Source organism: Silene latifolia, chromosome 4, assembly GCF_048544455.1.
Source record: "Silene latifolia isolate original U9 population chromosome 4, ASM4854445v1, whole genome shotgun sequence".
In the NCBI taxonomy this organism is placed as follows: Eukaryota; Viridiplantae; Streptophyta; class Magnoliopsida; order Caryophyllales; family Caryophyllaceae; genus Silene; species Silene latifolia.
The window spans coordinates 7,239,855-7,261,865 of NC_133529.1; the positions used below are offsets into that span (position 1 = coordinate 7,239,855).

General features: G+C 37.5%; 4 protein-coding genes across 4 annotated transcripts in view; 3 read left to right on the plus strand and 1 right to left on the minus strand.

The window, feature by feature from the left end:
- The window catches only part of LOC141652765 (uncharacterized), a 275,045-nt gene that overhangs the window by 213,716 nt on the left and 39,318 nt on the right, over positions 1-22,011 (plus strand). The window lies entirely within an intron of this gene.
- LOC141652759 (actin-11) lies at positions 13,830-16,856 on the plus strand. Its single transcript, XM_074460354.1, has 5 exons — positions 13,830-13,912; positions 14,817-14,886; positions 15,007-15,400; positions 15,857-16,470; positions 16,561-16,856. Exons 2-5 carry the CDS (start codon positions 14,827-14,829, stop codon positions 16,624-16,626), a joined length of 1,134 nt encoding a protein of 377 aa, XP_074316455.1. The 5' UTR covers positions 13,830-13,912; positions 14,817-14,826; the 3' UTR covers positions 16,627-16,856.
- Positions 18,622-19,410, minus strand: LOC141651004 (putative F-box/FBD/LRR-repeat protein At5g22670). Its single transcript, XM_074458734.1, has one exon. The coding sequence runs from the start codon at positions 19,408-19,410 to the stop codon at positions 18,622-18,624; it is 789 nt and encodes a 262-aa protein (XP_074314835.1).
- On the plus strand, positions 20,383-21,522 carry LOC141651005 (F-box/LRR-repeat protein At3g58980-like). The gene has a single exon (XM_074458735.1). It carries the CDS (start codon positions 20,383-20,385, stop codon positions 21,520-21,522), a length of 1,140 nt encoding a protein of 379 aa, XP_074314836.1.

Below are 22,011 nucleotides of genomic sequence, written 5' to 3' on the forward strand. Positions count from 1 at the left end.
CTTTGGGCTGGAAAATGCGACATCGCACACCCCGCCCATTGACTTTCACTATTCCCGTGTATGGAAGGCGATTTCGGGCCTTGATGATCAACCCGGGGTAAAAAGGCCCGCGATGAGTTGCCACAATCCCGTCATTCGGGTGTGGCATAGATGTATGGGGTGCACCGTTCTTGCGGTAGATGAGCCATGGGTGTTTAGGACCCACGAGCTTGAAATTTTGGGGTCCTACTTGTTCACGAAACCCACCCCCTTCCGAATTAATGTGGCTCACTACCTAGCCCTTAATCTATCCAAGATTGCTAGTTCTCCGGGGCATAGAACCCCGATACATGTGGGTGGCATGATCACCCGAATTGCCCGCAACATGGACCGTCCGGTTGACCTTTCCACGATGAATTGGATACCCGGGGACACACACTTGACAAAGCATTACTTGACTACAAAGCTTGAGTGGCTCAAAGAAAACCCCAACGACGGTCTTGAATATTGGAAAATCAATCACAAGAACTCAATCCGCCTTCCAAATGTTACCGCGGTAAAAATTGAAAAGGACAAGGAGTCCTATCTCCTTGATATTGAAGAAGACCCTCCCGCCGACCAACCTCCTCCCAATATTCCACGGGTTTATTCTAGGGACCGTAGACGCGACACTCCCTCCTCCTTACGATACGCCGCGCCTCAAACTCACCAACCACCACCATGGCAATTTCAACAAGGGGAGGCCTCCTCCTCGGGTCAACCTACTTATCCACCCTTACCTCCATCTCTCACCGAATGGATGGAGAGGATGGATATTGCCACGGCGAAGGCCGCTAGTGAGAGGGACGTGTTGGGGAGAAAGTTGGACCGGATATACTATGATCAAGCTACCGGTACTTATCCCATCTATGATGATTTTTGTCGACGGGATTACGTGGGCTATGAGGACCCTCACCCCTCTTATTTCACTTGGCCCGATGGAAACTACCCAAAGGATGGGAGTGTGGTCCGCGGAGGCTTTAACCTCCAACCGGACTACTTTGCGCGACCCGTTTTCCCGCCTATACCCGAGTCTAGACCGGAGGGGCATGATGCCCAATGGTTTGGGGGAGTTCGGCCCTATTTTGCTAGTGATGCGGGTGCGTCGGGATCCGGTGGTGGTTTCACGGGAGGTGATGGAGGTGTGATGAACATGAGTGGAGACTTCACGGGAGGTCTTATGGGTGCCGGTGTAGTGGAGGTAACTTCACCTTCAACCCCGAGGATTTAGTCCAAGGCTCCGATCTAAATACCGGAGATGATATCAATGATGACGATTTTGATGATGTGATGGGGTCTTAGTCCCAAGAGGCCGAGTTGATGGCCTATTATTACTCCCTTTTCAAATCCAAAGCCTTTGGTATGCTCCTTACAATCAATCCAAATGACAAGTATGATCTCTCCCTTTTATCCAAATCTCTCCCTCACGTTTAATTTTCGCATGCATTTAGTTGATAAATCATTTAGTTGCATCATATAGGATTGCATTAGATTTCAATTTTGTAATATATTGTCACATTTAGTAATTGCATTCACTTAGCATAATTTGCATTGTCATTTCAATTATGCATATAGAATAGAGCATGCATTGCATTTTCAAAGTAAAAAAAAAAAAAAAAAAAAAAAAAAAAAAAAAAAACCAACTAAAAAATTGAAAAATGACAAAAACCACCAAAAACATGTTATTTTCTTTCACTAAATTGCCCTCCCATGTCTATAAATAAGTGTGGGGAGGGCCTAAAAAAAAAACAACAAAAACATGCTTTTAATTTAAATTCCCTCCACACATTTATTTCCATTTGGAAGTAATGTAAATAAATAAGTGTGGGGAGGGAGTTCTCATATCAAAAACCCAAAAATATGTCCTTTTAATTTTTCAAAACCAAAAATCACAAAAATATGTTATTTTCCCTTTGAAAAATCAAAAATCAAAAAATATGTTCGTTTCTTTTTCTTATTCACTCCCTATGCTTTTGTCCATTGAGGACAATGTACATCTCAAGTGTGGGGAGGGAAATATCACTCTTGTGAATATTTGTATATATTTGTAAATGCTTGTAAATTTAAGAAAATTCAAGAAAATGCCTAAAAATTGAAAATTTCTGAAAAATTCAAAAAATTGCATTGTATATATATGTTTTATCTAACCTTTTGGCTTGGCGCATTGACCACTTGAGGCTAAAGGGAGCTAGAAGACCGCTTGGTATAATCCTTCCTATCTCTTGCTCCTTTTACTATTCTTTCTTTTTGGTATCTTGCATATTTTGAAGGAGAATGGGAATTTTGTTGCTTTGGGTGTCTCCTTGGGAGACCGTTTGGAATTTTGGTGTTGATGTGCTGTTAGGGTTAGTCAATTTGTTGCATGTTTCATTTCATGTTTGTTTAAATTTCCGCATGCATTTGTTCACATGTAAATACTTGTTGCATTTCTTTCTTTTGCATTGAGTTTGTATATAAGTTTTTAAGAAGAGCATGGTCAAAGGATGGGAACCAAGTACCCCCATGATGAACTAATGTGCCCAATTGTGCCTTTCCCCTCCTCGTGACTCGCGCCCGTGGCCTCTTAGTTAGCCGAGGAAGGAGGGCTTGATCAATGAGTTTGGACCGACCTTGTGAGACTTAGGGCCGTAGACTAGACCTTTGGCTCGACTTAGCTACTCGAAGGTAAGGGTAGAGCCTCCTAGGGTGGGTACATTCATACCCCGCCCTCATCTAGGTTTGAGAGTAGGCCTCCTCGCGAGGCGTGTCACATCACTACGCACAAGTGTGTCGCATCGTCCTTAGACCATGAAATTGCATTACATTTTTGTGCACATGTTATGAAGCAAAAATCAGTTTTTATGAACCTCACATAGCCAAATAGCCTCGTTTTCTCCCCTACATTGTTTCCCTTTTTGATTCACCCCCTTTGACCTTAGCCTTCCATTTGGCAAACCCACTAAAATAGCTACATTCCATAACCACCCTTCCTTGATCAAGAATTGGTCGGTTTTGTAGTAGTGTTGTAGGATGTGATTTGGGTCATAGTGGTGGATAGTATACATATCCACTTGGGGCGGAATTTGGTATGCATTTGGTTTTGTATATAAATAAGAGGTTTTGAAAAAGAAATGAAAAGCAAAATGAAAAAGTGAAAAAGTCATGAAAAATCAAAAAAAAATGAGTTGTGTTGTATATATTTGTTTGTTATCAAGAAAAAGAAAAAGGCAAGCAACACCCCTACTCATCATTTAAAGGGGTAGAAAAAGCCGTTGCTAAATAAAAGGGCAAATTGATGTTTTTCCAAAGATGAGTCGGGTTTACACATTTTTTGCATGGCTTGGAAAACCGAGTCGTTGTTACGGTGTAGACGTTACCATTTGTTGAAATAAAAGGAGTCTTATCAAATTTTTCCTACTTGAGTTGGGTTTATGCAATTTTTGCATAGTGTTGGTCATTAATGCTATGTTAGGGCATAGACGTGTCTCATGTGTTGCAATAAGAGATGGGATGTGATGTGTCGACGATTCTTGATCTGAGCCCCACATATCCAAACGGTGCTTGCACCAATCCCGTTTCGACCTTCTCCTTAGCCCCGTTGTAACCCTTGCTTCATGTTTTGTGCATTTTCCCGTTGTTTGCATTTCATAGGACATAGGACGGTGTTACACATTAGATTGCGGGCACGTTTTCGCTAGTCGAGTTAGTTGAGTGATTTTGGTTACTTTTGGTCACAAAAATCACCTTGTTCTTTCATTGAGTGACGAGTGAAAACCGTGAGGATGTCGTTGCCTTGGTCTCCTTAGTCATGGGTCCTTTGGTCGAATCTTGTGTCGGCCTTGTAATTCTCGGCGGACTTGCCCTTTCTTCCCTTTCCCCGCTCTTGAATTTGTTTCTTGAGCATTGGTCACACAAGGGTTGCTTTTGTCACCTTTAGAGGGTTGGCACCTCAATTGGCACCTCTGAGACGGTACTCCCGACCGAGACCATGTTTTGTTATTTGAAAAATCCGACCACTTAGATGAGGAAAGTGGATCATTTTGTTAGATGCATTCTATTTGTTGATTATGTGCTTTCATGATGAATGTGTCGAAAGTTTTGTAGCAAGACCCAACTTGCCTTGCAATAGGGCGCTCTCCCCTCATGAGTGTCAAATTGTGAGTTGAAGGGGCGTTGAGTGCGCTAATACTCGATCGGCTTAAGTAGTAGTTTAGTTGGGTGATGCTTATATTGTGCATCCACTCTTCATATCCATCATAATAATGCTTTGTACATTTGGTTTTGGGACTTACTCGGGGACGAGTAAGACTTAAGTGTGGGGAGGTTTGATATACGATTAATTTACCTCTAATTCCCTCTTTCTTTTACGCATACCGACTCATATCGAGTCGGTTTCGGGTGTTTTTCCTTGCATATTGTGCCCAATACCCGTACTTGTTACCGTGTGTGTCCTTTTGTAGGAAACGACCTAAGTATGGAGAAATTGGGGCAAGAAAGGCACCCCATTGCCTTTACATGAAGAAGAGGGGAAGAAATGGTGAAGAGTGTTTTTTTGAGATCAAGCGGCCGGTCTGGCCACCGGCAAAACACACCCCTGAGAATCACTTAAGATTTTGAAGAAAAGCTGAGGAATGTGCTTTGCCGGCAGGCCGGCAACCGGTCCACCGGTAAAGCATAGCAAATGGAATTAATTGAAGATTTTGGTGAAAAACAAGCTTGGCCTCGCTGCCGGTAGGAGCACCGGCAGCCGGTCAACCGGCATTACGCACCATAAAGAAGAAGTAGAAGTCCTGAAGAGTGTGTTTTTGCGGCAGGCAAGAACCGCCCACCAAGCAAAACACAGATGCCAGCTATTTTTAAATCTTTGCACGGTTTTGCCGGTAGGAGCACCGGCTGCCGGTGCACCGGCAAAACGCAGCAGACGGGATTTGGGCTTTTCTTCCCTTTTTCTTCCTAATCTTGTACAAGCCTATAAATACCCCCTCTTAAACCCTTTTGTACACACAACCCTAGATCCAGAATTTTTACCCTTTCAAGCTTTAAACTTTCTTAATCTCTTTGTTAATCTTTCCTTAATTAGAGAAGTTCTTCAATCAATTAGTGATTGAATTTGGGTTTGTAAGAAGATTGAAGGATTTCCTTCTTTATTATTTCTATCCAAATTCCTCTTTCACTATTTTGTTGGTATTAATTCTCTCCCTATTTTCATTTGTTTACATTTTTGTTCTTCTTTTATGTTTGTTTGATTGTTTATGTTAAGATTGTTGGTGTTGTTTGTTTGTTGTTGTTAATTTCATCATTGTTTACCTTTTCATTGTTCATCTTTCCTTTGTTTCTCTTTCATTTGTTCTTCCTTGGGTAGTTGTCCTCAAAGACTTAATCTTTGAGTTGATTTGGTTAAAGATTGTGTCTTTAGGTTTAATCATTATTGTTATTAGATTAAATCATCTTTCCTTTACACCTATTGTTAGATTGTTGCATGTTTAGAAGTGAATTTCATCTTCCCACCATGTTTGTGACCAAAGTTTCCATCTTTGTTGTCTATTTTACAATTAGGACCATGATTAGTGAGTAGTCTCCCACTAGGGCTCGGTTTGACCCAACATGAGTAACTTCACTAATTGAATTTCATAAAGGCTAATTATTTGGGGAAATTGGTGAGGGTAGGTTAGAGGATTGACTTGGTTTAAGGGTTGACTTTTGGGTAGTGTTGACTTACGACCCTTGACCACCAACGAGAGTTGGTTAGGTTGTGATTTGGATACCCGTGATTTGACCCTATTGTTGACCTTGGTTGAGACCGAAAGGGAGAACCGGGGTAGAACACCTCTAATCTAGCGTTTGAAATCGACCCTCGAGAGAGGGAGTGGGATGACCCGGGAATTGACGGGGCTTAATGACCTTAGCAAATATTGGACTACCTTAGGAATAATTCATGTTTTTGGGGTAGTCGGGTATTGAGTTAGGGATTCCGACCTTCGAACCCGAGAGAGGGGTTGGTGGGTAGCACTAGTGTCCTATTTCGAACCCGAGAGGGGGGTCTTAGGCGAATTAGAGTCGTCACCTCCTCACCTAACTACCCTTGTGATTAGCCTAGAGATTTGATTGTGTGGAATTACGATTTGTTTGGGAAGAACCGAGTCTTAGGTCTTTAATCATTTGATTTACATCTATTTATTTTATCTTGCTCTTTCTTCTATTTCTTTATTTAGTTGTTTTACCTTGTTGTTGGTAGCTTTAGTATAACCTTCTCCCATTATTGTTGACTTAGCTAAACCATAGAGTTAAAACGATTAGTAATCTTCCTAGCTCCTTGTGGGATCGACCCTTAATAGTGTACAACGATAAAATCGTGCACTTGCGAGGTATAGCTGGATGGTATGGCCGTATGGGATTCAGGGCGGTCGATATGCCTCAACAACTTTGTGCTCTTCCACCAAGAGGAATCAGTACGAATCAATAATTATGGAATAAATAAAAGTATATTATGGAATATATACTACTTAGCTTTCATTTTCGTGCAGACGCAGGATCTAGCCGTATAGACACTCTAAATCGCATTTGGGGAAGCCCTTGAATGGTTTCTGCACGAGTATGAGATCGTCTTACTTCAAATCAATAACATTCCCCGTCAATATATATATTTACTTTCAGCTTCCATGGTTATTGTTTAAATTTCAATTTTATGAGTTCAAGTGTCTTCGAATGTTAGATTTTGTATTTTCATGTTTATGTATGGTTTGTAAGTTTGTGAAACTCCCAAGGATCGGGTCATTATTGTTCTCATGCTTAATATCGAATTTCCTTTTTCTCGTCGTTTATATTTATACTCCGTAGTATTTTTGTTGTTTTTGTAATTTCATACTCCCTCTGTCACTCGATCCTAATCATTTATTTAACTTTTAATTAAAATATCACTCACAGTGAATTAAAAAGTAAAAACATGAATGAGCTAGACGAAGGAAGTAATAAGTATATGTTATTCCCTTTATTCCATGCACTTTTATTGTTCCTTTTTTTGGTATTTTGGATGATTTGATTGAAGAACAAAAAGTCGTCCCGGTTATTAGTTTACCTTTGCTTATGGCACAAATATCAAGGAAATAGAAAGAAACTATTTGTAGTTGTAATTAATGGATGGATGGATGAAAAGTGGACAATAGTGTTATTGGATATGATTAAGTTACCATATAAACTTTTTTTAGTGTAGAAGAAAAGTAAACAAATAAATGAGACATCCTGAAATCTAATAGATAAACAAATGACTGAGACGAAGGGAGTAGTTCTCCTACTAAGAATATGGCTTTATAGCATTACTGAGCCCTTTGAGGTGGCTTTCACTACTACTACTTATTCATTTTGGACTTGACCATATTTGATAAACTCTGGATCCGGATCGTAGGATTTTACGGTTCTACGATATAAAAAGTGGTGATTGATACCGATTTTAGGTATGACCTTATTTTTGTAGGATCTTATGATTTAACTTGTCTCAATTAAAGTAGAATCTTAACCCGATTCTATGATCATACAATTATACAACTAGATTCTACATTAGTACATAATATTTCCATTTTTTCGGTTAAGTAAATTTTGTACATGATTTTAACATAGAAAATCATTATAAACCCGAACAATTAGTGGGGAAATGAAAAGATAATCTCCTATATACTAAAAGATTAACACTTTTCTAAATTTTCCCGCCTAACTTTCCCGCCTAGGTAATATTCTACTAGACAATATTTATTTCGTAATTAATTAGTGTTCACTATCTATATTTACTATTAAACAATATTTATCTCCTACGGAGTAATTAATTTTATTACATCAATCATTATTATTTAACTTTTACATATATAAGGCTAATAAAATATTTCCTCAGAATTATATATGCAAATTTTCTACCCTTTTCAAAATGGAACTAAACTGCATTAGTTTAATTAATTGTCAAATTCTTTAATATCTATATCTAAAATATCGTGCATTTGCACGGGAGCTATACTAGTAGTGTACTAATGAGATTTTAACATATTATGATTATGTATTTTAATTAATTTGTACAGGATCCTACTATTTTACGATCCGATCCTAGGACCTCTTCAAACCAAAGTAGGGCCCTGATACTAGCATTGGACGGAACTTAAAAACTTATTGTCTTTCTGAACCAAATCTGACACAATCAGATCCAAACCCGACCAGACTTTAAAAATAAAGTTCTTTCCATTGTGGATGTCCTTGAGTTTGTCAAAATAAGAACTAGGTTCTTTTTTAAGAACCAAGTTCTTTGTTGATTTCAATAAATTAAATATTGTGATTGAGATAAGAAAAATTAATAATGGGTCAATAAAGTAAAAGTTCTTCCATTGAAGGAAAAAATTCTTAAACTTAGAAAATGGTGAAAAATGACTTGGCATTAGAAGTATAAGAAGAGAAGTTTATTGTATAATTACTTGATGTATTAAACGATGAACAAACGGTACATCAATACTATATATTAATTTCAGAAACCAAGGGACTTCAATGTAATTAAAGAAATCTATACAAATTAATTATACTATATAGTTTTAAATCGATAACACCGTGTGATGGACCTGATAAAGGGACCTCAACGTAAATATTATATAATTTTGGTTAAAAGTATAATATAAAGATGCCTTGATGAAGAATATTTATGGAAATTACATTAAATTAAAGTAATTAAATTTAGAAACACAAGAATATAGTGATTTTCCTTAAAATTAACATGCCTCACTTATGGAATTAATTAGTATCATCATAGAATTATACATTAAATTAAGTGTAGTAAAACTAAGAGTAGAAGCAACGAGATTAATAAAATTAACGGTATTAATGTGGGAGTAGTGACAGTTATAATAATGATAGTGGGAGTAGTGAAAGTAACTACGAATGTAGTGAAAGTAACAGTGGTAACAATGAGAAAAAGTATGAACAATTAAATAACCAATCGACTCAAGGAATTTTTTTTTTATTTAAATATAGGCCGGATAAAATTAACGGGAATAATGAATTTAACAGAAAAAAATAGAGGAATTAGTAAAAGAAACAATAGTAACCACGGGAGTAGTGAACGTAATGATATTAAGAAAGAATGTCGTGAAAGTAATAATTTTAATAGCGGGGTAGTGAACGTGTCTCATAATTTGAAAATAAATTTTACATTTCATCATAATTACAAGATATGCCGTAGAAAAATATATTACAAATAGTAAACGTGTGAGTTAGACAGCTCCAACATAGTTTATTTCATTGAAAATAAAATTTAACGGTAAATAGAGGTATCCCGGGCGAAGCCGAGCACCAAACCTAGTATATACTTGTTCCGGGTGTAATTCCAGAGCAAGTATAGTTACCACCCTTGGCTTGTTGAATGATGTCTTGAGTTGGATTCTCCTTTGGTCTCAATCGTTCCTCACGGCCTCTCCTGCAACAATGAACGAACTGAGGGCTTGGTTTTGTGCCAAGCGTACTCACTCCGACGCTCAAGTCAGTAAACCTAAGAGATAAGTTGTTACTTGGCTCAATGTGTATTGTAGAGAGATAAGGAAGATATTACCAGATGAATAGTGTATTTAGGTTTAGTTGTGGATTAGTTGGGATCCTTTCCTCAATGAAGGTTGAGGAGTATTTATAGGCTTTCACCTTTTGTCACATAGTGGCCAAGTGGCTAGCAGGTGGAAACACTGATCTACCCCTCGGCCGAGGGGCCTATGGCTGGCCGGCGGATCCTGTTGACTCGCCGCCGAGGGGTCTTGGATATGAGTACGCGGATATGTGTCCCGGCTGGCAGGTTACCATGCCGAGACCAGCCGACGGGCCGATGTCTTTGATCGGCTAGATTGTCCAAGTCGTTGACTTGCTGTGGATATCTTTGACCTTGCTCAATCATGTTGACTTGGTCAGCGGTGCAGAATATGCCCCATCAATACTAATTACAAGAGAACAAACCCTAGACCTAACTTGACGGAGAAGCCTATACAAGAAAAGGAAATGATATATACAAAAGATATGAATGATAAATATGGTAAACGAAATATATACACTAAGATACGGAAATATCTTCAATACGCCCCCGCAAGATGGACGATCCGGAACTGATGACGAGGTTTGGGCAAAGCCTTGGTGAGAACATCAGCAAGTTGGTCATCACTCGCAATATGCTGAACACGCAAGTGACCAGACTGAACTTACTCGCGCACAAAGTGAAAAGCAAGTGCAACATGCTTCATACGCGAATGGAAAACCGGGTTTGCAGAGTAATGGGTAGCACCCAGGTTGTCACAATAGATGACAGGTTGTGGCGAAATAGTAATACCGAGTTCCTGTAGTAACGATTGTAACCACTACAATTCGGTCGTGGTATCAGCGACAGCACGAACTCCGCTTCAGTGGAAGAGCGAGCCAAAGCTCGTTGTTTTCTGGAAGTCCACGAGAGAGGATTTCGTCCCAGAAAGGTAAAGTAACCAGTAGTGGAGGTATATGTGTCTTTGTCGCCACCCCAATCAGCATCACAAAAGGCGTGCAGACGAAGTGGGGAAGTACGAAATAATTGCAGACCATGGTTTTGAGTACCACGCAAATAGCGAAGCACACGTTTGGCAGCAGCCCAATGAATGTCAGTCGGGTTTTGCATAAATTGAGCTAATCTATTGACGTTGAACGCAACATCAGGTCGAGTGAAGGACACATACTGAAGGCTTCCAACAAGGGCACGATAGTCAGTGGGACTCCGCAGAGGAGAGCCCTCAGTGTAATTTAGTGTCGGATATGTGGCCATAGGTGTGGTGGCAGGTTTAGATTCCAACATTTTAAACTTATCAAGTACATCATGAATGTATTTAGATTGGGTTAGGATCAAACCATGTGAGTTGGGTGTGACCTCGACACCTAGGAAATAAGAGAGTGAACCTAGGTCTTTGAGGGAAAATTTATCGGACAAAACAGAAATAAATTTGCTGACAGTCGAAGTATGGGGACCTGTGACAATAATATCATCGACGTAAATTAATGCATAAATAGTGGTGCCGGGTTTGGCATACAAAAACAGTGAGGGATCAGCAATGGACTGTTTAAAACCATAGGAAATTAAGAACGACTTAAGCGTGTTAAACCAGGCTCGAGGAGCCTGTTTTAAGTCATAAATGGGTTTTGACAATTTGCATACAAAGGACGGAAATTGAGGGTCAGTAAAACCCGGTGGTTGAGTCATATAAATATTGTCAGTGAGGGAACCTTGTAGAAATATGGGCCATTTTTCTTATCCTAGCCTAGTCCAAGCCCGAACGGGTCCGGCCCATGATCACCTATAATATACTCCGAAAGTTCAATATAGAGGTCATCAAAGACCCAAGCCCATTAGCCCGGCCCATTCCAGCCTGCTATTCCATAGGGTTTGGGTCTTTTATTTAAGCGCAATATATCTCATGAGCTAGAAAAAATGATCCAAAATAACATCCTAAGAGAGTACTGACTGATTTTCTATTTTTACCGACCAAAGTGCCTACAGTCGGTAAATTACCGACCACAACTGAGAAACCGACCAATCTACCTAGTATAAAAGCTAGATTTTTTAAAACATTTTGATTGGTCCCTTAATTTTAGGAAAAAAAAACCAAAACTTCACTTTTTCAAACGTGGTTCTCCTTAATTATAGGATGATTTAATTTTTATTTCACTTCTCCACAATTTCCTAGGATATCTACGGAGTATAAGTATTTTATTTTTCTATTTCTATAAAAGTGAAAAATTTTCAAATAATTATACTATATAGTTGAATACAAAACAAAATACAATTCCAACTTTCTAATAATAAGATTTATATATAAGTTAATAAACTAAATAAAAACTATTGTAAAAAAAAAATTAAGATCTGTTAGATCTCAAATAATTTACCGAATTGAAGTAAATAAGAAAATTAGTGATATAATTTATAAGAAATCAAAAAACAATAAAAAAAATGGGTACAAATATTGTTTTAATATGGTGAAAATTAATCAATATCAAATCATTCATTTCACTAGATACTAGATATGAAAGTGCAAGATTGATGAATAAAGATTGGCCCTTTTTAACAAAACTTTGATTTTTATTAACACTAACAATCTAGGTAGCACAGACACTTCTCCTACTCAGCCGTCCCGTGTCCGATACCGTGTCCGACACCGACGCTCCTCGGACACACGCCGAAACGTGTCGGACACCTATAAAGCCGTGTCTAACTTTCTACATTTATTCGGGCACGTGTCCGACGCGTGTCCATGGTATTTGGGCCGTGTCTGACACGTGTCCATGACATTTAGACATCATTTGGGGAGAATGATGTTCTTTAAACGAGAAATGAGCTGTCGAAAGAGATTGATTAGAAGATGCGTTTGGATGGTAAATAAAAATGAGTTATAATCAAAGGCAAATTTTACCTTCACTTATTTAAATTTAATATCAAATAATTTTATAAAAATATATAAAATATATATTTTATTAAATTTAAATAACGTGTCCCGTGTCTTAAATTTTATGGGATGTCGTATCACGTGTCCGTGTCGTGTCCGTGTCCGTGTCCGTTTTGGTGCTACCTAGCTAACAATCATGCATACAAAAATTAGTTACATGCATGCATAAAAAATCCAGAGTTGCAAATAATAAAAATATTTAAGAAATACCTGTCTATCTAGGCTATGACATCTATTTTAATCGTAATAGTCTTTCTCAAAATATTGATGAGAATGGTGGAATAATGATATAGCAATAACTATGACTCGAAACTTATAAATTAGGATATTCTATTCTTCAATTTTAAAAATTGGAATGAGATTAGGGAAAAAGTGTTGTTGAGAAAAATAAAAGGGAAAAATCATAGAAGATGAGAAACATGGAAAAGCGGCACATGGGATGTCAGCAATTCAAGTAGCACAAATTAACTTCGTAAATTTCCCAGGTAATACACTTTGTTCAAGGTACCCCTGTTTTTAAGAATGTCTCAGTGGTATTCTTGAGGTTTAATATTTTATGTTAATGGTACCTTTGTTGACTAATGGACGTTAAATTTAATTGACCGAATATGTTTAAGAGATTACTAATTTTGGCGGGAAATTTTTATTTCAAAAATTTTTTTTTTAAAAAGGGTGATTGCTTAAAATACCCCTGAGCTTTGAACTATTGCCCAAAATACCCTTTGTTTTAAAATATGCCCATTTAACAGCTAACATCAGGCATTAGTAATTACAGTAGTGGCATTATCATTGCCCTATATTAATGGACAAATTAGTTAAATATCTGATGAAGATTTAAATAGTCGTTGAATGGATACTCTATAAATACCTGATGATAGCTGTTGAATGAGAAAATTTTAAAACCAAAGGGTATTTTGTGTAATAGTTCAAACCCCAGGGGTATTTTATGAAATCACTCTTTTTAAAAAATATTTTGTTGAAAAAAATATTTCCCGCCAAAATTAGTAATCTCTTAATCATATCCCTTCAGTAATTTTTTTTTTTAAAAAACTCATATATATTCATTAAAAAGACTTGCAAAATTATATTTTCAAAAGAAAAATTAGCATATAGATGCTTAGTTAAAGTATGGCATCGAAGACCGTATAGTCAAACGGGGAGAAAACGGAAAAAATGGTAACATGAGTAAATTTCATTGGCAAAATTTAGCATCTTTACGATTAATTTTGGGTGAAAAATTAGGGTGTTTACAAGGTCTCCATTTGAATAGACGTGCTTGGCCACTCGTGAATTTCGCAATATTCTCCATTGAATTTCCAAACAATAAGCTCCTCCATTCCTCCTTCTCTTCCGTTCAATTTTTTTGGGTTTTCTCTACACAATACTCTCATCTTTTTTTCATTACATTCTTCATAGTTTTCTCATTCCCTCATATCATCCAATTTAAGGTGAATTTCCACATTTCCATTGTTTTGTTATTCTTGTTTATTTACAATTATTTAATTTACCTCTAATTATTTATCATCGTACACATTGCATTTTGATTTATATGGCAAATTTTGAATCTTTTATCTTCATATAATGTGTATCTCTTCATGGGTATTATTTTTACTCGTAACAATTAGTCTCTTGTAAGACGGTTGTACATTATTAATAGGTAAAACCCTATTAACCGCCTTACACAAAGATTTGTGCATAATTATTATGTTTAAAGTTGGCTAAACCATGAAATATTATTGTTGGTAATTACTAAATTTATGAAATGGGGTTCACATTGTAGGAATGCTTTTTTTTTAAAAAATGGGCAATTGTTATTCATTCAAAATTCAACCTTATTAATTTGCTAATAATATCCATATTTTAAGAACATATTCTTGTGTAAGGCAGTCTTACACAAGAATATTGTAAAACGGTTCCTATTAGTAACTACACAAATTCTTGTTTGTGACGGCACATATCCGTCACTCTTGAGTGACGGATATCATTTTACCTCACAAAGTACCCACTTTTTCTCTCTTTGCAACACTATTCATGTGGTCCCCTTTCTCCACTAACTCATTTTGTTACCATTTTAACTCACAAAATATCCGCCACAAATGGTAACCCGTCACAAGGGAGACCAATTGTAGTAACTATCTTTTGGTTTGTATGGGTCATTTCCATGTTAGAGGAGCCGCGTGACACGTGTTCGATTATTTAGCTGTATGAAAGAATCATGTGGCTATTCAGGGCCATTCCTTGGTTTTGGATATCCTTAAAATTGAATGATTTTGTTGTTTCTAAACAATGCTTGACATTGTTTGAGATTTGGTACTTTGAGGGTACTAATTACACTTTGCATTCATGAAACAGATCGTTGAAGATGGCAGATGGTGAGGATATTCAGCCACTTGTTTGCGATAATGGAACCGGGATGGTTAAGGTTAATTCTCTATAATACTATGAATTAGTTGTTCAATTTTGTTGTTGTATTTACATTTACATTTTCTGTTCACTTTATTCGGATAAATATGTAATGATCTAATATAAGTTTGCAATATAGGCTGGTTTTGCTGGTGATGATGCTCCAAGGGCAGTGTTCCCTAGCATTGTTGGTCGACCACGTCACACTGGTGTGATGGTTGGTATGGGGCAAAAAGATGCATATGTCGGAGACGAAGCTCAGTCTAAACGTGGTATTCTAACTCTTAAATACCCAATTGAGCATGGTATTGTCAGTAACTGGGATGACATGGAAAAGATCTGGCATCACACCTTCTACAATGAGCTTCGTGTCGCTCCTGAAGAGCATCCGGTTCTCTTGACTGAAGCTCCTCTCAATCCTAAGGCTAATCGTGAGAAGATGACTCAAATCATGTTCGAGACTTTCAATGCCCCTGCTATGTATGTAGCCATTCAGGCTGTCCTCTCACTCTATGCCAGTGGTCGAACAACTGGTATGGAATGCTTTTTTGTAAATTTCTTTTGGGATATTCTCTCGTGTACCCCTCTTTTCTTGCAAAAAAAACTTTGACTGTCAATAACTCTTTGCTACAAGTTCATAATACGATCAACTTTTTTTTTTCAAATTGACCGTATTTAAGAGGTCTTCGGCTTGAAAAAGAATTCAAAGACGTCTCAACTCGTAGTCGGGAATTATGGTCGGTCAAAGTTTATTCGTTAAAAGAGGTTTGACCAACCATAACTACCGGCTACGAGTTCAAAAAGAGGTGATTTTTTTTTTCAAATTCAAGGCCTTGACGAGATAATTGGTCTGAAAAAAAATTACCATTTTCTGAACTCGTAAGAGAGAATTATTGTCGGTCAAAGTTTTTTTGTGAAAAACGAGAGGTACACCTTAGAAAACAAAAATGTTAAGTGTATCATGACTGGTTGAGCAAATGCAAATGCAGGTATTGTGCTGGATTCTGGAGATGGTGTGAGCCATACAGTGCCAATTTACGAAGGGTATGCACTTCCACACGCAATCCTTCGACTTGATTTGGCTGGTCGAGATCTGACAGACTACATGATGAAGATCCTGACCGAGCGTGGGTACTCTTTCACCACCTCAGCAGAGCGAGAAATTGTCAGGGACATGAAGGAAAAGCTTTCCTACATTGCCCTCGACTATGAACAAGAGATGACAACCGCTAACACAAGCTCATCTGTTGAGAAAAGCTATGAACTTCCCGATGGGCAAGTGATTACCATTGGTGGCGAGAGATTCAGATGCCCGGAAGTCCTATTTCAACCATCACTCATCGGAATGGAAGCTGCTGGCATTCATGAAACCACCTATAACTCCATCATGAAATGTGATGTCGACATTAGGAAAGATTTGTATGGTAATATTGTACTTAGTGGTGGTACAACCATGTTCCCGGGTATTGCAGATAGAATGAGTAAGGAAATCACTGCTCTCGCTCCTAGCAGCATGAAAATTAAGGTCGTTGCACCGCCTGAGAGAAAGTATAGTGTCTGGATTGGTGGATCTATCTTGGCTTCCCTTAGCACTTTCCAGCAGGTTTGTATCTTTGCTACAATTAAGTATGTTCTCGCCTTCTCGGGTATTGTTTATGTTGTTACGACTTCGTGTTTGTTACTTGAACTGCAGATGTGGATTGCAAAGGCTGAGTACGATGAATCAGGGCCGTCAATTGTGCATAGGAAGTGCTTCTAAGTTCATCAAAGACGAGCTTGCAGGAGAGGCCTTCCCTTTGTATGGAGAAGGCGCGACTAGAAGTATTCTGAATTTTATTTGGCTATATTAAGTACTCTATTCAATTTAGTTATTGTTGTTTTCGTGTTCCGATTTTGTCTGGATGAACCTTAATTTGGATCATCTATTTTTTCCTTGCTAATTTAATTTACCTATTTTTTTCGGTATTTATTTGATAATTCCGTATTGTTCATTTGATCATGATATTGTACATTAAAATCTCTACTGTCCAGTCCTCCAAACTGAGACGAAATTAGAAATGACATACCTACATGACCATCTCCGGCCATCCGGATCAGGCATTGTATTGGGTTTCTCGGCACTAAACTTGTTTAGCAAAAACGAGGGGAATTGAATCCCAGTTAAACCCGAACAGAACAAGTCCAAAGTAGACTTGAAATGCCGGAATCTTAAATTGCGCAAAGTGACTAGGAAATCACAACTATTAACCACCATGACATGAGTAGTTAATGTATTATACAGCTGATTGTGTATACAACTTATTCAATGTAGTTGAGCTTTGTTACAAAGTTGTCGATCTTTATTAACAAAATTATTGAGCTATGGTACAAAGTTATTGAGCTTAACAGAATAATTATTAAACTCAATAACTTCGTAAAATAGCTCAATAACTTATAAAATAGCTTTTGTGTGACATGATTTACGCCCAACCAATCCAAGTTGCCGTATAAGCATTGTTACCCAATCCGACATAACGCGGCCAGTAGCCAATTGCCGTAAAATCACCTGTATCGGCTGTATGTCTGTCACAATCATCCCATCATTTTATTAGCACCTTAAATAACTGTCAATTGGTAAGCAAGGATGTTAGATACCGTCATGAGGGAGTGGAGGAGCACACTGTAATTCAGCAATTATACAGCGAAGCATAACTATTAAAAAAATCGAGTTTTAAAAGACCGTTTCATAGTAAAATCATTTTGGGTTTACAAATAGTTGAGGTTCATAGGCATCTGTTACGATAATCTTACAATAAAAACGTCTTATACAAATACGAGTCATCTATATATATACCATATTTTATCTTCTTAAGAAAATGGTTAAGGCTTCCCAGTATATGATCATGTTTGCCATTGCCATTCTTACAGTGGCAGCAATGACGATTTCCTGTGCCCGCCAATTAGTTGAAATTGATGTTGATAACGAAGTTGAAGCTAAAACCCGGTGACTTGAAATCGTCGTTGATACCTCCGACGACTCTATTGAATAGAGCTGTATGTCTGTTTTCATTAGCAACTTTTTATGTATCGTTCTTTTCTTATGAGGTGTGCATTTAATATTTTTGCCTTGTGGAAAAATAATCAGATCAGATTTTTTTATGGGATTTTGTATGTTGTTTTCATGATCGAATATTTTTTTTGGTGTAAACTGGGGTGTCCACCGTCGACAACAGTGTATAATCACGGCTGGCCAAAGAGTTTGCTCCATTCCCATGGACATGGATCAAACTCCTGACCTCATGGTTGGATGAGGTGAGCAACCATCACACCAAACTCATTTGGTTATTTCATGATCGAATATGGTTCGCTTAAACTTGCAAGGGTCGGGCACTCAGGTGTATCGTGTATGCTCGAACGCTTTACTGATTGTAAAGCTATGACGGAAAAATAAGACGATCAGAAAAACAATTGCAATTAGGATATAAGTCGACCGAGGCACATCTTTTCTTTTCAAAAATAATAAAGTACATCAAATTTTTGAATTATTTCTAAAATAATGTCACACAAATTAAAAGAAAATAAAATGCAATTTTCCATGACAAACCCGATCAACCAAATGGGACAGAGGATCTGCACCATAGCTTACAAAGCTAATCATTACTCCGTATATATGGAGTAACTTACAAAACTCACCCAATCAATCAACCAATCAATCAATTTATTAGTAAATACTCGTATATTTGAGCATCTAAAAATGTTTCGATTTATATCTAGCTTAAACTATAATACTCGAGTTCAATTTCGAGAAAGAAATACTTGCGCCGGTAGACCCTTGTAAATCAATATCTTCAAGCTTAGGCATGTTACCCAAAATCCTTAGCGCAGGCTTACTATAATAATCATCATATTTATTAAAATTGATTTCTACCCTCAAACTCTTCAAACTCCATGAGCAAATGGTTATACAACTCTTACTGAATTCGAGCAACGTATTAACCCGTAAATGCTCTAATAAAGGACAAGACGTAACGAGATTACTTAGAAATTGAAGTTGAGAGCAACATACATGAATATCAAGTTTCTTCAAACAAGGTAGATTAATACCTTTCTTAGGTAATTCAAGCTTGAATCGGTTCGACAAATGTAACTCTTCCAACGATTGCATCTCGAACAAGCAAGTGGGTAATCGGAGTTTTCCCTCGTACTTGTTGAATATACCAGAGCCGAATTTAACATTGACGACCCTTAAATTTTGGCCGAAAACAATGTCATGGATGACATTATTCGATAAGCTAATATCGAATTGGGGTACAATACTGGTAAACTGAAGATCGACGGTATGGAAATTATCCCAAGAAAGTTGTTTGGCACAGTGAATGAGAATTGTATAGAATTTTGTTGAATGGAAACTACTATTGTTGATCCTAAGGGATGTGGTTCGGGTCCATAGATAGCGCCATCGCCGGGATAACAAGCTTGTAGCGGCCGCCTTCTCAATTGGTAAATTAGACAGGATTTTTATGAGAATGGTATCCTCATTTTTGCTCAATTTGTCACTAGACATTTTTGGTTTTACGGCCATTTGTGATGTAGACTGATTTTTTAGGGTTTTTAAGTAGTTTCAAAGAAAACAAATTAGGGTTTATCATATAGGGAGTATTATTTAGAGTTTAGACCTGGCAAAACTGGTCAACGGGTTGGGTTTGGGTCGGGTCATTTCGGGTTTCTCAAATTTTCGGGTTTACGAGTCTGTTTCGGGTTAAGCGGGTTGGGTTATTTCGGGTCGGGTCATTTTCGGGTCAATAATTAAGGGAGCAAAAGGTATTTCAAGTCTTTTGGGGTCAATTAAAGTTATGTTTTATCGGGTCATTTTCGGATTGAGTGGTTTCGAGTCTGGTCATTTCGAGTCGGGTCTGTTACGGGTCCTTGAAAGCTCGGGTCATTTTCGGGTCGGGTCGGGTCAATTCAGGCTTCAGGTGTCATTCGGGTTCGGCAGTTCGGGTTGATTTCGGGCCTCGGGACAGCCTTTTCGGGTCGGGTCGGGTTGGTTTTTCCAGGTCTAATATTATTGACGGTCGAGTTTGTTACTCTCGGGTTTACCCAGTGTGAACTAAAAATAGAGTCTGTGGATTCCCTCGTCACCAAACAAAAAAAATATTATTATTGACGGCAACACAGTTTATACTCTCTACAAAAACTCCCTAAACCCTAAAACTCTTATAAATAAAACCCTAATTCCTTTAAAATGATTTAGTAGTGCATTTTTGTTAAAACCCTAAAACAAATCATGAATTATAAACAAAATGATCGACTAATGTCACTACCAAAAGAAATTCTCATAATCATCCTTTCATTTCTTCCCACCAAGAACGCGGTTGCTACCGCCATTTTATCGAGTTCATACCGTCACCTTTGGACTCACATCAACACCCTTCGTTTCACAATAACTGATTTTCCGGAAAATGAATTGAGAGCAATCTTGTTTATCATCATTAGGCGGGTTTCGTGGCGACATATAAATGCTATCGAAATCACAATGAATGCTGATCATCCAAATGCTCCCAATCCCCCGAGTTTGGTGAACCTTATTCATGATATTGTCTATAACGGTACAAACATTAAGGAATTCAAGGTATGTTCTGAAAATTTCGGTACATTGATTCCGTTACCATGTTCCCTCTTTAAAAAACAATCACTCGAAGTGCTTGAGGTTTACACTCCCCAAGGCATTTTTCTAGGAGATGTAGTACAATCTCACTATAAACATCCTAACTTAAGGAAACTCGTTATTCGCTTTCGCGAATGTGATCTAAAACTTTTTGAAAATATAGTTAAGTTTTGCCCTTTGCTAGAAATTTTGCGATTTCATGTCGAAATGTTGACGAAATTCAAGGGCTCAATCAAAATAAATGCTCAAAATTTGTCGTGTTTGGTCGTAAATTTGGTTAGCGAAGAATATTCATTAGATAAGAGCAAAATTATACTTGATACGCCGAAATTGGAGTATTTTGAGGTGCATAGTCCGAGTATGGTGAAATTCTGTTTTCTCAAAACCCCAAGTGGATTAATGAAAGCAAAATTGTTCTTGGGAGACGGTCACCAATCCATTCATCTTTACTCGAAACATCTAATGTCTATTTTTAATCCAATTTTTCGAGTTAAGATCCTTAAAATAAGCGGTGATTTACTCGTTGCTCTAAGTAATCCCAACGTTCTAGTCGAAGTCTTCCATAAACTAAGTCATTTGGAGATGACTTTGAGTTGTAGCCTAAGTTGGCATGCTACTAAGTATTTTCTCGGAAAATGTCCAAATCTCGAAAGTCTTGTATTGAAAAAGACGGGTAAAGCGAAATGGAGCGGTACTATACTTTGGTCGGAGTTCGAACTCCTACCTCATTGTTTACATAATAAGATCCAGAGGATAGAATTGAGGGATTGTCTTTGTAAGGTGCCTGAGTTAGTACTCTTTCGTTATATTTTCGGGGTGGCGAAAAATTTGAAGATGTTTTATATTACTATCGAAAGAGAAGAAGTTGATGAAATTGGCAAAATTATGAATGTTGAAGAACTTCGCAAAATTATGATTGTTGAAGAACTTGGGCAGCTTTCGAAAAAATTACCAAAATGTGAAATTAACTTTTGTGATGAAAATGGGCAAAAACTATGGAGCACCTGATAATTGGGTTTGGATCGTCGTCTGGTACGCAAGTGTCAATTTGTTGTAGTGGTCGTGTACTCGAGTTATTTTCATATGTTGCTACTTGCTTTAGGATCCAATAATGTCCATGTCTTCCCTTCGTCTTATTTTACAGCTAATAAAGGGTATTTCAAAAAGTCATATGGTGACACAGTGTTACCGAGTTTCAGTATCATTGGAGATGTTTAACGCGGTCGTGTAATTTTTTGGACTGCCGTGCTTAATTGCTTGAACTAGTTAGTTGTTCATCTACCGATTTAAAATGTTCATCTTATTATTGTGTGCTTCCAAATAATTTCTATGTAGTTTTTCAAGTTTTTTTTTTCACTTAATATTTGTGTTGGTACGGAATAAAAACCTTTTTTGTAAAAGACTTAATTTAAGTTAGGAAGATCATGTGCACACAATTGCCCTTGTGTTTAACATGTGAGCAAACAAAAAACTTCAACCTTGAAAATATTACATAAA

Coding starts and splice junctions, on each gene's coding strand:
- LOC141651004 (XM_074458734.1), bottom strand. CDS start 19,410: ATGTCTAGTGACAAATTGAGCAAAAATGAGGATACCATTCTCATAAAA.
- LOC141652759 (XM_074460354.1), top strand. CDS start 14,827: ATGGCAGATGGTGAGGATATTCAGCCACTTGTTTGCGATAATGGAACC. Junction 14,887..15,006: donor ATGGAACCGGGATGGTTAAG/GTTAATTCTCTA, acceptor TTTGCAATATAG/GCTGGTTTTGCTGGTGATGA. Junction 15,401..15,856: donor TGCCAGTGGTCGAACAACTG/GTATGGAATGCT, acceptor ATGCAAATGCAG/GTATTGTGCTGGATTCTGGA.
- LOC141651005 (XM_074458735.1), top strand. CDS start 20,383: ATGAATGCTGATCATCCAAATGCTCCCAATCCCCCGAGTTTGGTGAAC.